Source organism: Vipera ursinii (genome assembly GCF_947247035.1).
Source record: "Vipera ursinii genome assembly, chromosome: 1".
Lineage (NCBI taxonomy): Eukaryota > Metazoa > Chordata > Lepidosauria > Squamata > Viperidae > Vipera > Vipera ursinii.
Genome location: NC_139512.1, coordinates 292,819,665 through 292,836,189, shown reverse-complemented (window position 1 = coordinate 292,836,189; position 16,525 = coordinate 292,819,665). Strand labels below are relative to the sequence as shown.

General features: G+C 36.7%; 1 protein-coding gene across 1 annotated transcript in view; it reads right to left on the bottom strand.

Annotated features, from left to right (window-relative positions):
* Window positions 1–1,115: 1,115 nt before the first annotated feature.
* Window positions 1,116–16,525, bottom strand: part of CRIM1 (cysteine rich transmembrane BMP regulator 1) — a 147,743-nt gene continuing 132,333 nt past the window's right edge. Inside the window, exons 11-17 of the mRNA XM_083373320.1 lie at window positions 14,906–15,115; window positions 12,563–12,778; window positions 10,220–10,441; window positions 7,988–8,182; window positions 7,097–7,219; window positions 4,769–4,956; window positions 1,116–3,905 (exon numbers count right to left, since the gene is read on the bottom strand). Coding sequence (XP_083229446.1) covers window positions 3,729–3,905; window positions 4,769–4,956; window positions 7,097–7,219; window positions 7,988–8,182; window positions 10,220–10,441; window positions 12,563–12,778; window positions 14,906–15,115 — 1,331 coding nt within the window. The 3' untranslated portion in view covers window positions 1,116–3,728. The remainder of the gene's footprint in view (window positions 3,906–4,768; window positions 4,957–7,096; window positions 7,220–7,987; window positions 8,183–10,219; window positions 10,442–12,562; window positions 12,779–14,905; window positions 15,116–16,525) is intronic.

Genomic DNA, 16,525 nt, shown 5'->3' with positions numbered 1-16,525 from the left:
TCAGGTGCCTACAAGTGAAGATGAGAGTTGGCATCCTTAACTTTGAAATAGAATATGGGACATAATAATGAAATGTTGAGAAGAATGAGTGGGGCATAGACATCTATTGATACAAACTTCCTAAGGAAAAACTGGCTTTTGGAAATAGTATTTGGAATAACTATAAGCTGAATGTGAGTCAATAGCATGATTCAGCTGTAAAAAAGCAAATGTTAACTTTTTTCAACAGAATTGTTCCATTTGATTACTCAAATTACACCTGAAATACAGCACTGGGCGGAGAATTTGGAACAGGTTCACAGAAGGGCTGAGAAGGATGCTCAGGGGATTAGAAACCAAGCTGTATGAAGAGAGTTTGAAGGAGCTGGATGTGTTTAACCTTGAAGAGAAGACCAAGAGCCCTCTTCAAATTATATTACACAGATATTACACAATACGTGCTTGTTGTTTCAGAATGCAGGACACAAGGTGATTCCAACTGAATGTCATAAAAATATTCCTTAACAGTAAGAGCAGTTTAGCAGTGGAGATATATAACCAGAGAGGCGATAAGAATTCCGTTCCCTAGGTGTGTTCAGTAGGAGGCTGGAAAGTTAACTTTCAGGAATACTTTAATTTGGATCCTGAGTTAATGAGGACTTGATGGACTAAATGGCCCTTTTCACCTCTATGATATAATACTGATGATAGATACAGGGTAAGTGCAAAATGAGGATGACAAGCATTAAAGGATGTATATACTCTATAGGCACCCTGGTGCTCTAAGGCTGCATGCTGAGAATATTAGCTCATTTTTCAAGAAAAATAACATTTCCACACTAGAACAAGAATATCAGAAATGCTGAGAGAAGTTTAGGGAGAGGAGAACAATCATGTTTAATAACAGGTTGAGGAATCATTCGAGGATTTAATACTGATACCCTTGTAATACTGAATTCAAACCTTAGAAGATGGGAAGGGCTGGGGGTAATGGAGTATTATGAAACAAAACTCAAAATGGCTAGATCCTTAACAAGTGTTCTATATACTGCAAGAAAGGTATTTGTCAACATACAAATCTGGGAAAGTTAAAACAAAATTAAAACAATAGAGAAAAACTCATTTCACAGCAATGAAAAGTTCATCAAGTTAATTTTTATTGTGCTGCCAAGAGCCAAATTACAAGAAACCATCTTACATTTTAAAAAGTAAACAAGCAACCTGCCAAATTGCAGCGCACTCCAAGTGCCATAATATGCATCTATGTTATTTTTCAGAAAATTGTATCTGCATTTCTCTTACAAGAGCACAACAGGAACCAAAGTAAAAGAGTGTAATGAATACAGCACATAGGATAAATAATATCTTTAAAATAATAATAAAATAATAAAAAAAAACATTTTACACCATGTCCTATATCCTGCAAGTATCATTCAGAATATGGCCTTGATTGTAAAACAAAGCAAGCATTTACAATTTTCCGATAAAGACCGTTTACTCTTTAAGAAAGGAATGAATGGTTGACCATGACAGAATCTGAATAATGGGAGAGTAATGTTTGTTTCAGTGTCTTTATACTAAGGATAAAATGCTGTGGGGGGGCAGAGGGGCTACATTTTTTTTATTCTTTTGGAAACTGAATTCATAATAGAAAAAAACACTGAGCCTTTATGATACACCTATTACCTTTTCTCTTTGACACAAACAGCTAGAACACTTTGTGATATTCTAAAACAAGATATTTGATAATCTTCAGATTAATAAATTAGGTCATATAATAAATTAGGTTTTTCAGTTTTAAAGTTCAGTAATCTCTGACCAAGTATTTACAACAATACTTGAGAGTTCCTTTACAAAAAATACATTTTCTTTTCACATTAAACATATTGGGTATCTGTGTCTCAGGACAAGCAATTGTGAAAGTAAGAGGCAACACACAACTGGGCAGTTAGTATAAAAGTGCCAAGACCTGTCTGGAAAAGTTAAAGTTGTGTGTACAGTTAAAGTTACAAGTCAAGCTGCAACAAACCTTCAGTGAGTTGTGGACTTTATTTTAATAGATGCTTCAAACAACTATTTGAAATAAGTCCAAATGCAGATACTGCTATTCTGTGAAATTGAGGAGTGCTGCCTATACATTATCAGTGTTTCTAGCCAATGCATTGAATTTTAAGCCTTTTTAAGGCCATGCAGGATAAAAAACGCACACACACACACACACACACACACCCTGAAATGTAGCAAGTAGCGATACTAATGCTTACTGCTAAAATTGTGCACACACTGGATATGTATGCAAAGACAAGGGCACGCGCGCGCACACACACGCTCATTTGCATCCTAACACTTCCAAATCAAATAAAACTAGATAAAATGAGATAACCTCATCTTGTCTTTCTACACACGCAAGTTTAAGTAATAATATGGAATGCCTGTGTTTCTGTTCTGGGTAAAATCTCAGTTAAAAATACATTCAACGGGGAAAATACAAAATTATACTGATATATACTGTATATATAAATAGCATATATATACTGTATATATACATATATACATATATAGTAGGAGTATATGTGTATTTATATGTATATATTCATACACATATACATATTCTATACATATGTGTATGCATATATAAAATACTATACACATAAACACAAACACGGAAAGACACACAAATGCTTTCTTTAAGCATAACGATATTTACATGGATATTTCTATAAAGCTAAAGTTTTAAAGAAGCATGATCTTTCTTTCTGAGCTTCCAAAAAGGTGCTTGAGTAATATACATTAAAATTAAGCAGCTTCCTTGCATGAAAGTTGCTTCTAGTCTGCATAATCAGTAACAGACACCCCCCCTTTTAACATGATACAAAAATGAATCTGAGCTAGATCTTCATCCAACAAGATCATTTTCTTCAAAGATAATTTGGTGTGTGAACCACCTGAAACTGATAAAACAGTAAAAGAAACACATACATGCGCGCGCACACCCAGAGTTCTGGAATCAAACGGTGTTTTAACTTTTCCTCTCCCCCTTCAATACTGTTGCCAAAGGATCCAGTGCTCTTCTCAGGAATTATACATTTGCTAATTGCCAGTCTGGTCAATTAGTATCAAAATGAAAAACAAAAAGCAGCACAATGTATAATTGTACTTATCTTCAATATATTTGCCCTTTTTGTTTTAACGTTTTCCTCACTGTATCATTCATTTACTATTGCAGCTTCTGACCAGATAGAAAAATAGAGCTGCAGCTATCCTGCACCTATCATGCAATAGATTATCCTACGGATTTATTTTAGCAGCATAAGCACCTCAAATGTTCTGATTTGAATTCTGTCAGGGTTCTGCTTATACTTCACTGCAATAAATGCAATTTGGAGTGTCAGCAAAAAGCGATATTATTTGACTCCAAGCTAAGCTGACCAGCTATTCTTTGCAGCTTCTTGTTCTAACCACGCAAGTTTACCCCAGTTTCCTCTTCCCAAACAATCATGATTACTATGTTACAAGCAAAACATCAACAAATTTTAAAACTTTGGTTCCAGGAAAACACTTGGTCAGAAGTGGGAATGCTTGTTCTGGCACACTGCAGGAATCAGAGTCAATCCCAACAAGGTCTTAGAGCTGTACATGAAGTCACAAATCCAATACAATCCACTAAGCAAGTGCATGATTCTAATTTTATTTGAATAGCAGACTCAGCCTTTGTTTCTTCTTAACTTCTTGGTAAGAGTTGCAGTTTTTCACACTGTCTGATAGAAATTATCTGCTTGTAAGTTACTCTGTTTTTGCATGCTGTAGAATCCACTGTATCTTGAATCTGGATCAGCAATTCTAAGCATTCTCTGAGAACTGTCCACCTGAACCATGGTGCCTTTCTTGCAGTCCACATACACTAATTGATTATTTAAGCAGGAAGGCTGTGTGGATGGAAACACAATACATAAAATGAGCATTTTGTGTACAGTATGTTTTTATTCCCTACTAAACAGTGTCTTCTTAATTGCAAAGATAAGGGACAGTCAGCCACTCAGTCCCACAATACCATCAGACTCAAAAGCCAAGAGCACAAACACATACTATCTCTTTGCATTGCTCAGGGCTCCATTTGTAATAAAAGCATGTAAATAAAATAATTGATAGCTATAATCAAAATAATTAACATTCAGTTATTAGAATGATCCCTAGCATACAGAACATACTTGAGCAAATGACTACTGTATTCTTCTGGGCATTGGCAAGTGTTTAGGAACATAAGAAGGGTTCTCTCAGATAGAAACACTTAACTCCTGTGTGTTCTGTCACAGTGGTCAACATGATATATTTTGGAACATTGCAAGCCCAGATTGAAGTGAGAGTCTTTTCCAACACTGCTTTCCAGCAACTAGTATTGAATACTTCCTCTCTCTGTTTTGGTGTGTGTGTGTGTGTGTGTGTGTGTGTGTGTGTGTGTGTGTGTCCAAACAACTATCCTCTATGAATCTTTCTGTCTCCTTTAAACCAACCCAATAATTCCAGTGGTTGGCAGTATATTCTACAGTTTAACTATATGCTACGTGAAAAAGAAAACCCCTTTCTTTAATCAATCCTGAATCTCCAAAAGCCATGATCCCTGAAATTGATTGTAACTGCAATCAATCTTCCAAAGAAACAATGCTTCAGAAAATGTATCCTTAGGGAACACTCAGGGAAGAAGCTTGCAGATGTCCATTTCCACAACTGTCTGATCTTATTTAATTGTATGTGTAACTGCCCAACTGATTCAAGATAGCCAGTTACTTACCTTTGCTGGAGTTCTGTAGCAGGAGACTGGTATCCATTGCTTTTTCTGATTGATAAACAAAAGTGCAATTATAAGAACTAGAGCTGTTAAGAGGGGTACAGTTACCCAGGCAAGAGAATCAAGAGATGCTTCTGCACTTGGCTGTGATCCTTTCGTTTCTCTATATTCGCCCTGAAGGTGACCCATATCTGTAAAATGTAAAAATAAGCAAATTACCAATAAAAAATAACGTAACGGAGTAGCTGATGGTAAAATAGCATACATATTAACCTGAGAAATAATTTTTTTTCCCAAATAACGTGTTCATAACTAAAAGTAATACGATAAGAAATATTTAGATTCAAGTTAGTTTTACTTAGGTCAAGTACAACTTCAGGTTAGTCAAATCTATTGTGTGCACACAAACATTTAACAAATGACGTTTATTTGTTGTATTAATGAATTCTAAGTATTAGAACTAAACATCTTGGCAACATAATTTAAGTGGAAAATGTAATTTTATTTAATTTATTAAATTTATATGCTGCCCATCTCACCGTTACAGTGATTTTATTATTGTTTTTGTTAAACAAGTAGGAATTGGAAACTTTATTCTTAAATAATTTTGATAAATTATTTAATTATTAACAAATATTTATTCTTAAATACCCTGCCTTTTCCAGATTTTTCAGTCTATCCACTGGAAAATTATATTAGGATTTGTACATTACTGTTGTGCTGTTGGCTTGTTATTTAATATTGATAATGTTTTACATGCATTATCTTTATTATGATTGAAGTCCAGTACAGAAATAGGTTAAAACAATCCAATAAATAAAAATATAATAGTATTATAACAGTTTGGTACATGATGTGCTTCTGTTACTGGGTCTGGAAATGACATAGCCTAAGGCTCAAAACCAATAAAACAGTGATTTAGGGCATCTGTGTTTAAGTAACCAAGCAGTCGTTCAATTGGGGGCAAAATTAATTGAAAATATAGCTCCATGTAGAATCTACACATTGGAAAGACATGATCCAGGGTTTCAGACTCCCCAGAGGCACAAGGACTTTGCCTAAGCAAAGATTACATTATATCTGCCATGCATAACTACAAAGGGAAGGGCACTGAATTGCGCTTTGGAGAAAGTTCATCACTTGTGGATGTAAGATTTATATAAATATCATGCAGACTGTAGTTCTGTAGATTTGTTGTAGACAGTGTATTGTTTGAATGTTATGTTTTTGCCCCCGTTGAGCTTTTATTTTATAATTTTTGCTTTCTTTTGTAAACAGTCCAGAAAGTTGCCTATTTAAAGATATCAATAGGTGGTAATGAAATAAGTGGTTCATTAAAAAAAGAGTTAAATGTAACACTTACTGGGCTTAATCATACAGATTTAATCATTCCTAACAGAGACCTACCAAAATCACTGGGGCAAATTAACTGCATTAAGCAAATTTGCTAAATTTGTCTCCAGTTCAGGAAGTTCTAAGAAAGGAGTTGCCATTATTTATGTTCTGCTTACTTGTGGGTATTTTGGAATCTGGCTTCTAATAAACATTTTTCCTGAAAAAAATTCTTTTCCCTCCTCTTTCTTGCTAGCTACATATTGGATTCTCATGCCTTTTAACAGTTTCTACAATAACCATGATCAATTGACTTGCAGAATAAACACGTTTCTCCTGTACACAAATGTATTCAGCAAAAATGTAGCCAACCCATTTGGGCCAAATGCAGTTCTTCTGGCAATTTTTGCAAGCTCTGCTAAAAGTTAATGTCAAAAAGCTGAGTAGAGCAATGTAATTCTTCACTTTTAAAAAATAAGGAAAAAGGGCTATTAAAGAATGGTTTGGATGTCTGGAAAACCAAACCAAAACAGCCCCATCAACATTTAGTGAAGAATTCCTGCCTCCATTCCCTCAATTACCACATCAACATCATGTCTCTATGGTTCCTGGAGACTGTAAGAAGTAAAGTTAAATAATGTGCAGTTCCTGGCTACAGAAATGATTATCCTATATTAGATTGAAATATAAACAATTGTTCTGAACAGGCATCCTATTCTTCTGCTTTAAACAAGCCATTCTAACGGCAAAGATAAGTTCTCACCACGGGAGACTTCCCCAGTCTAAGGCTGAGAATGTGTTATGGCCTCTCATCTCCACCCAGCAGAGAACTGTAGCTCAACTCATTTAGAGAAAACCAAGTTCTTATAGTGAAACTTGGCGTTCCTAAAAATCTTTCAAAATACTAACATTGCCAAAGTGGTTTTAAGAAAAAACAGTCTGAAGCTTACCTAAGTGTCTTTGCTTTATGCAGAGATAATTGATTTAAATGGTGTTTACCTTTATGGATATGGACAACATCATTTTCGCTGAATGTAGGCCAGACTGGTGCTTCTAGTTCTTTATCACCTCTGTGATTTGTCTTCTCAATTGGAATGTTGGTAGGTTCAGGTGCATACATTTCTGCAAAATAATAAGGAACTGATAGCTAACCCAGATACCAGCATTGTTAACAAAGTATGTGAATAAAAGCTATTTAAAATGGACTCTACATTTAATATATTAAAAACATGCAATACATTAATGAAGTATTTTTTTAGTTCTTCAGAGCTCTAGGTATAAATAGGCTGCCTAAAATTATAAAGTAAAAGAGGCAGAAAATGTGTCTGATAATAGCATTATAAAAACCTAGTCCTTATCACTGGTAATAAGAACAGATGGGTGTTCGAATTATGGTGTTAAAAAAACATTCTTTTTTCTGCCTCTATAAACAGAACAAGATTTGAAAACTATAAAGTCTTGGAATACTGTTTACAAAGATGTTCTTTTACTGTTTTCCATGTAATTGCCAAAATACACAAACAGGCAAAATGGTTGCAAAGTGTGATCATGTGCTGCAACTGGTTATAAATACAAGATGGTTGCCAAATGCCCCAAATGTTATTACGTGATTGCAGGGGTGATATGGCAGCTGTAACTTTGAGGATGGGTTTTTTTGAGTCCATCGTAACTTTGAGCAATTATTAAGTAATCAGTCGTAAGCCAAGGACTTACCTGTAGAGATACCAAAAAAAGTTTCTGAAAACAAGTCTTGACTTCGGGTACTGGGTACCCGAAAATCAAAGTAGAACCTTTTATTTAATAAAAAAATATTTTCTTATCTTGGACAAATTATTATTTAATGTCTATGTAAAAAAATATATAATGACAAACTACCAGAATCTAACTTACCTGGGCACATGGGACAGCAACTTCCTTCCACATTAATTGGTTCCACGCAAGGAAGAGAGGGGCAACTAACTGTGGAACAAAGCGTCTGACCCTGCAAGCAGTAGCAATGAGTGCAGCTATCAATGTCCCAACGTTCTTCATCTGCATAGGTTTTTCCATTAAAATGACATACTGCCTTCTTTGCTGTCGAGTCTTCTGTTGAAAGAACATGCCATACAAATGCATTAATTGGAAGAGACAAAGCCTTTCAGGTCTAACTTTTCATTTTCATTTGTTTTTAACTTGCCTGGTTGTTCTTTCCTGCAAATATCTGCTTAATCAACATGAAATAGGGAATAGTACTCCATTAGCAAAAGAAAAAAAAAAGGTCAAGCATTAAAAATAGCAATAGCACTTGGACTTATGTACTGCTTCATAATGTTTTAAAGCCCTCTCTAAGCGGTTTACGGAGCCAGCGTATTGCCCCCAACAATCTGGGTCCTCATTTTACTGACCTTGGAAGGATGGAAGGCTGAGTCAACCTAGAGCTGGTGAGAATCGAACTGCTGGCAGTTGGCAGAATTAGCCTGCAATACTGCCTTCTAACCATTGTACTACCACAGCTCAAGAATAGAATAATCATCTATTATGCTCAGTTGTGTTAGTATTTTTGAAACTTCATATTCAACTATTCTTCTTCCATTAGTAGATTACCTCCACCTATTATTATATTATAGTTCATACATTTCTGGGTTTACATCCAAGCAGAACCTTTGCAACTCTTGATAAAATGAATTCCTAGCTGAAGGGCTTTGAGAGAATTGCTTTGGAAATAAATTTCAGAATTGATTCCCTTGGGAATTCACATGAACACATTAATAAGGAAAACACAGTGGCAATACGGAGGTATTGCAATAGAGGTGGGATGGATTGGAAAGTACTCATTCAACTAAAATTATATCATGCAAAAAAGTAGAATGCTAACTGTATTAAAAGCAAACTTGTTGGAATCTAAATCTTAACATTAGTTTTCTATTTTAAGAAGTCATTTGGGACACCTAGATCGTGCTTGAGCTGATAAGATGCAAGATGTGAATTTTGTATTCTGTCACAATAAATGGGAACAAAATTCTCTATTTCATAGCAATTGAGAGAAATATGAGCTTTTTTCATTTTCAGTTGCCTGAACTCTAAACATATTTTGTTATTTCAGTTTGTTAGGAGAAAGCAAAAAGTGGCAGAAAATTATAAAGGATGAACTTAGTTAAGTATGTTTTTTGTGTATATGTATATATGTTTATGTTTATATATGTACATATGCAAACACACACAGCTCATATACACAATGTATAGCCAGAGGAAAACCCACTTAATTATGGAAAAATATGTAACCACTGAAAAATTTACGTGTTAGCTAAAAATTAAAATAAGAAATTAAAAAAGCGCCAGCACCACCTGCAACAAAATATGCTAATATTTCATCTAACAGCTGTCTGTGATTTTATATTTCTAGCCTGACATATTTATTTATTTAATTTATTAAATTTACATACAAATTTAAGTAGCAATATTTGTATCACGTCATCAAAGCACATTTTGTCACTTGCTTTCCCAGATACTCATAGTTTTTATGGATACAATCTTTGCAGAAAGCAGAAATAAAGATATTCACAGAATGATTTCACATATAATGCAATAAATGCAAAACATTGGATATGGCCTGAACCAATATGACTGTAACTGATGTTAGCTATGATTTTAGCTCTAGACTACAGAAAACATCAATATTAACATGTCCTCTCTTTTGTGTTAACAGTATCAAGTGAAACAAAATATACAATCATTCTGCTTCCCCAAAACTTGAAAGGCATAATTGAAAAGCAAGCAAAATATAATATCAGATAATGATTAGATAGGTAGTAAGACTTCCTCCCTTCCTTTAGGGCTAGATAAAATTCAAATATACGATAAATCTATTTTTGTTATGATTTGTTCAATAGTTAATTTTAACAATACCATAATAATATTATGCAACATTACCTATGATATTGCCGGTACTGATACTTAGTCACAAAGAACAGCACTAGGGTATAATCAATAATTACACTATAGTTCTCAATATATGCTTTAAATGTATCACAGATAAATAAAAAAATACAATTAAGTCCCAAATGGGCAGACCATCTTAATATTAAATAAGATTGGGGAAAAAGCAGTCCCATCATATTTTTCTCTCTCCTTTACAGTGCTTACCTATACAGTAAGGACAACACTGCCCTTTCCTCAAAACAGGTCTTTCACAGGATACTGGTGGGCAAGATTCAGAGTAACAGCTGATTCCACCGTCCAGGCAAATACAACTGGTACAAACATTTGGTTTCCACGACTCAGCAGTTAAGAAGATATCACCGTCATCATTTTTGCAGTAACTAGGCATGCTCTTATTGGTTGACAAGGAAGGCTGAACAGGCTCGTCTAAAAAATACACAAAGAGTATCAAGGATTGATAGGAACTGGCACGGATATACCTTTAATTTTACATATACATAAACACATATGTAGATGTTCTGAAGCAGAATTGGAATTACTTCCCACTGTAGTATTGGAACTCTTGGTTGTGCAAGGTGTTTGAACACATGGAACGCTGTTAAGAGATCAGAAGTGGAGCTCTATTTTCAATTCCCTGCCACGCTTATGATTCTGTAATTTCTGAAATGGCCTGTTCTTCATGAAAGCACTGAAGCACTTTGATCAATTTAACTTGGCAGCTAGCAGCAATCTTCAGAATATAATTTTTCATTAAGGCTTCTACTAAATGGTCCTTTCCCCTGACAAGTGTAGAACAACGGATTCCTGGATGCTGACAAATCATATCTGGAAAAGGAAGTCCAGCACCAAGAGAACTTATACATGAAAGAAAAATATTCTATTTATTTATGCCTAGCCGTCAGAAAATGATGCTTCAGATATTTTTCCTTGAATGCAAAAGAAGTGAGGAAAGTGCCAAACCATACTTTTGGTTTGTTTTATCAATAGCTGTTTATAAGGAAAAAGAGGAAAAAAGTAATTGTAACCTCTATGATTTTTTGTAACCCTACATTTTTTGTCTTGTCTTCCTGCAGGCTCATACACCCCTGGGCAGGAGATAACAAGCAGCCACACCCTTACTTTGTAATAACACTGTTTTTTTAAAAAAGGTGGGCTGATTTCTACGTATTACTAAACAGGAAAGAATAGCCTGTAACACTGAACAATGACAGCTTCTTTTAACTAGAATTGCTGAAGATTGACTGATGAATTTAACAAGAAACTATTGTCACTCCACAGAGGCTGATGAACTGCTTTTGTATTTGTTTAATGTCTGTGTGTAGAAGGAAAGACTCAAGGCTACTGATGGGAGTTTTTCTTCCTATTGGTTTTGTGTTCCCTAAGACTTTAAGAGTAAAGGACCACACCTGTACTGAGATAAAAGAGAAACACTGCTGCACAGGTGTGGGTGGTGTGGGTGGAAAAGAGAAAGGAAAGGAAATGCTACTTCAGCCCACAGCAGAACCGACTGAAGTAGAAGTATAAACTAAGAACTGTGTTACTACTGCATTTATGACAAGGAAAAATGAACAGTTAAGAACACAAGGTAGAAAGGAAAACTTGCCACCTTGGTAAGTACTGTCACCTGTCACTTATAAATATATCCTTTAGTGAAGGTGAGTAAAGAAGTTGTATATATTAGGCTTAACATATTATGAGTGTATATTTTATATAATAATCTACCTTGTTTAAATGCTCAAGGAAAAACATTCAAGTCTTTTGGTCTGTGTTTGATACATGAATATTTTATTAACTTCAATGAAAGTACGTTAAAAACTTTTCGGACCATAAGACGCACCTGACCATAAGATGCACCCAGTTTTTAGATTCGGCCAACTCAAAGCAGTGAACATACTTGATGCTCTGCCACTTAATATTCCTCACAACAACCCTGTGAGGTGGGTTAGGCTGAGAGAGAGTGACTGGCTCAAAATCACCCAGCTGGCTCTTAAGCTTAAAGGAGGACTAAAACTTGCAGCTTCCTGGTTCTAGGTCAGCACCTTAACTACATTAAACTGCCTCTCAATTGAAAACTGATCTGACAGAAAGGAGAAAGGGGGATGGTGGAGTCTCTCTGATGGATGTGTGTGAAGCAGGCAGATGGAAATTGTTTGTGTATTAATCCCCAAAGTGACAAATACCTAATTAGGATTAATAGAACTCATGCAATAGAAACGCAAGATAAGAGCTACAAAGTCTGAGTGAGTGTATAACAGACATGTTTAAGTTCAGAAGAGCGGGCTTATATTTGGAGGCTCAATTCTGTCTTCACATTAGATACATTAGTGCCCAAGAGCAGCATTCCAGAGAAATATAACTGAAGATTATATTTTGGAAAAGAACTTACACAGGAGTAATGAAGGATTTCATCATGTGGTTGCTGGGCTGTGGATATTTTTAAGTAGTATTTTTTCAAATACTATTGATTATACTTATTTCTGAGATGTAATGACAGGGCAAATTAAACTGTTTTAACAAATATGTTAAAATATATTACACAAAGCTAACCTGGACACTGGGGACAACATGAGTCTTGAGTACGTGTAGGATTTCGGCAAAGTAGAGGGGGACAAACTTCGGTTTCACATAAGACTCTTGCATTATGACATGTACACTGGGTACACGAATCAATGTTCCATGTATCTCCTTCCATAAAATACTCTCCTCCTGGAACATAACAAATGGTTGGACCACTGATTTCTGGCTTCTGTGCAATGGATTCATCTGTGAAAAACAGAAACCCCCCAAGAAAATTTCATTGACTTTCCATTAAAAATATAAATTCAAACAATAGTAATGGTTTCTAAATCTATTGTAAATCATTATAACATTATATTTATAAACACATTTTAAACATCTAAGTTTGCCTCACTGTAATAAACAAGAAATAAATTTAGATGCCCTACGCACAGTCACTCATGCGCTCGTGACCTCCCGTTTAGACTACTGCAACGCTCTCTACATGGGGCTGCCCTTGAGGACCACTCGGAGGCTTCAACTGGTGCAGAATGCGGCTGCGCGAGTTGTGATGGGAGTTTCCCGATACTCCCATGTAACACCTCTACTCCGTGAGCTGCATTGGCTTCCGGTTGCCCTCCGGGTGAGATTCAAGGTGCTGGTGATGACCTATAAAGCCCTAAATGGCTTGGGTCCGGGATATTTGAGGGAACACCTGCGGCCAGCATCAAGTTCCCTTCGTCCAGTGCGCTCTCACAGGGAGGGTCTTCTCAGGGTGCCGCCGGTAAAAGATTGCCGGCGGATAACCCAGGGGGAGGGCCTTCTCTGTGGGTGTGCCTGCCCTCTGGAACCAGCTGCCCGTGGAGCTCAGGACTGCCCCTGACCTGCGTTCATTCCGCCGGGACCTGAAGACTTGGCTCTTTGAGCTCTCTGGCCCAGGCTGAGAATTGTAACTGGGATTCTATTTTCAGGGATACTTTAATCTTTTTAATTGTCTTTTAACTTTTATATTTTGTATTGGTATGATTTTAAAATGCCCTGTAAACCGCCCTGAGTCCTTCGGGAAAGGGCAGTATATAAATCTAATAAATCTAAATCTAACAGTGCTATGATAATAAAGGCAGATTTATTTTTAGGATTGTCCAATGTTGTAAATGACAGCAAGGTATTTGGGGATGGAGCAAAGACCAGTTCAGAAGTAGACTGACTACTTGTAAATATATTGTGATCTCTCTATGACCCAAAGAAGGTATGGTAGTTTTGTTCATGTATTTGAACAATCAATCAATCAAATAAATCCCTAGCAAACTAGATTCTTGCCTGCTTATAACTCCAAAGAGAGCAATTAAAATTAAACATATCATACAACTTCCACATACTTTGTAGAATCTTTGTGACTTGTCTAATATGTGGCTATAGGAAGGTAATGGAAGTTACACAGTGATAAATATATTGTACAAAAATATGCATTAGTCACAAGATTGTTTTATTCCTGATCCACTGACTTAAAATTGATTGTGCATCTCCAGTACAACTCTGATTAAAAAAATCAGATCTTTGCTCTTTTCCTCCAGTTTGCATAACCAGATAGAACGACTACAGGAATAACTGTACTTTTCTTTTCTCTCTGTTTTTTGGCAATCAAAACAGCCTAAATATTTAAGAATATTTAGCCCTTCTTGGACTTCCAAGATTGCATTCTCTTCATTCAATTAAATTACTAATGATGTGTATGAAAACTAAAATATTTCTGCCTTTGAAAGCTAAAATTATTATGTTCTGGATGTATAGGATTAGTGCCAAGTGTAAATTTATAAAGTCTATAAATTACATAGAAGCAATGCAGGTTTCAACTGGTTTATCTAGCAAGTATCTCAGTCTTTTTTGCTTATAAAATCTTCTTTAGCAAGACAAAAAAGGGCCATGCAGTTAAGAAGCAGTCTCTATCTATCTATCTATCTATCTGTCTGTCTGTCTGTCTGTCTGTCTGTCTATCATCTATCTAAATATAAATAATAGGGGACGCGGTGGCTCAGTGGTTTAGGACGCTGAGCTTGTTGATCAGAAGGTCAGCAGTTTGGTGGGTCAAATCCCGAGTGCCACGTAACAGAATGAGTGCCTGTTACTCATCCCAGCTTCTGCCAACCTAGCAGTTCGAAAGTACATAAAAATGCAAGTAGAAAAATAGGGACCACTACGGTGGGAAGGTAACAGCATTCTGTGAGCCTTTGGCGTCTAGTCATGCCGGCCACATGATCACGGAGACGTCCTCGGACAAGCGCTGGTTCTTCGGCTTTGAAACAGAGATGAGCACCGGCCCCCAGAGTTGGAAACGACTAGAGTTGGAAACGACTGCGGGGGAACCTTTACTTTTACCTATATATAAAATGGTACCTGGGCACGATGGACAACATTGTCCTGGATGTATTGTTGGATTGCCACAGTTGGGTACAGAACAAGTAATCAAAGCACACATCTCCCGTCCATTATGACAATAACAATCACGGCAGCCATCATGCCAACTTTCTTCATTCTCATGACGGTGCCCATCTACTGACAAGCAAGTCCCTAACTTAGCAGGTGGTATTAAGGAAGCTGGTATCTCTGTACATGATAAAAAAATACAATGCTTTAGAATAATTATTTTTAACAGACAATTACTATTCTTAATATTTATTGTTTAAATTAACACCATATTCAGAGTTTGAACATGACAGCAAAGATTTTTTATTAGGACATCATACAAATGTGTAAAATCAAATCAAGTAAGGCAAAGACACATATGAAACCATGAAAAAATTAGCAAAACACCTGAGACAGACAGCAGAAAGTGCTTTTCTCCACAATTCATAGGAAAAAAACTAGAAATTTTGGGAAGCAAAACAACAACAATAACAATGAAATAAGCTTCCCAAGGACTGAAAATAAGCTTTGAAAATAAACTCAAAATAAATAATAATAAATAATTCTTTTGTAAAAGACTGTAGCACTAAAGAATTATTAACTTGTATACTATAGATTTATTAAAATAGTCACTAATTTCTGCAGAGAGAAAGTGCCACCATCCTTCTACTTTTTAACTTAATATCTACTTCTCAAATATCAAAACTTTAAGTACCAGAGGGTGTAGTTGTTTCTTTTTCTTATGGGGAAGATTTGTAATCTTTCACACAGAAAACTAAGACATTTACATTTTTGAGAATATATACTTATACAAGCTTACATGGAAGAGATAGCACTAATATACATTTTACCTTTGAGGACTGATTACATTGTAGAATTTATAAATATATGAATTACATTCTACAATTTTATAAACCCTGTTTAAAAGGAAGTGTATTCTATTGTAGTAAAATATTTTTTGTTTATTTTTTAATTAATTCACAACATATACCGTATTTTCCGGCGTATAAGACGACTGGGCGTATAAGATGACCCCCCAACTTTTGAGATGATTTTCAAGATTTTTTTGTCTTATACGCCGGACAATCAGCGAGCCCGGGAAGGCACGCCCTCCCCTCTCATTGTGGAGGAAGCAGGGCAGGCTGGTGTCTGGCGGGAGCCGGCAGGGCAGTCCTGCGCATGCGCGCACTCCCCGGCTCCTAAGGAGTCCTCAGGGAGCCATGGCAGGCGCCTCACACTCTTCCCTCTTGAGGCAGCATCGGTGGAGCCGTCCGGCATCAGGCGGGAGCCGGCAGGGCAGTCCTGCGCATGCGTGCGCTCCCCGGCTCCTAAGGAGTCCTCGGGGATGCTGCCTCAAGAGGGAAGAGCGTCGGGCGGGAGCCAGCAGGGCAGTCCTGCACACGCGCGCACTCTCCGGCTGCTAAGCGCTCCTTAGCAGCCGGGGAGTGCGTGCGTGTGCAGGACTGCCCTGCCCTGCCGGCTCCTGCCTGACGCCGGATGGCTCCGCCGATGCTGCCTCAAGAGGGAAGAGCGTGAGGCACCTGCCATGGCTCCCTGAGGACTCCTTAGGAACCGGGGAGCGCGCGTGTGCGCAGGACTGCCCTGCCGGCT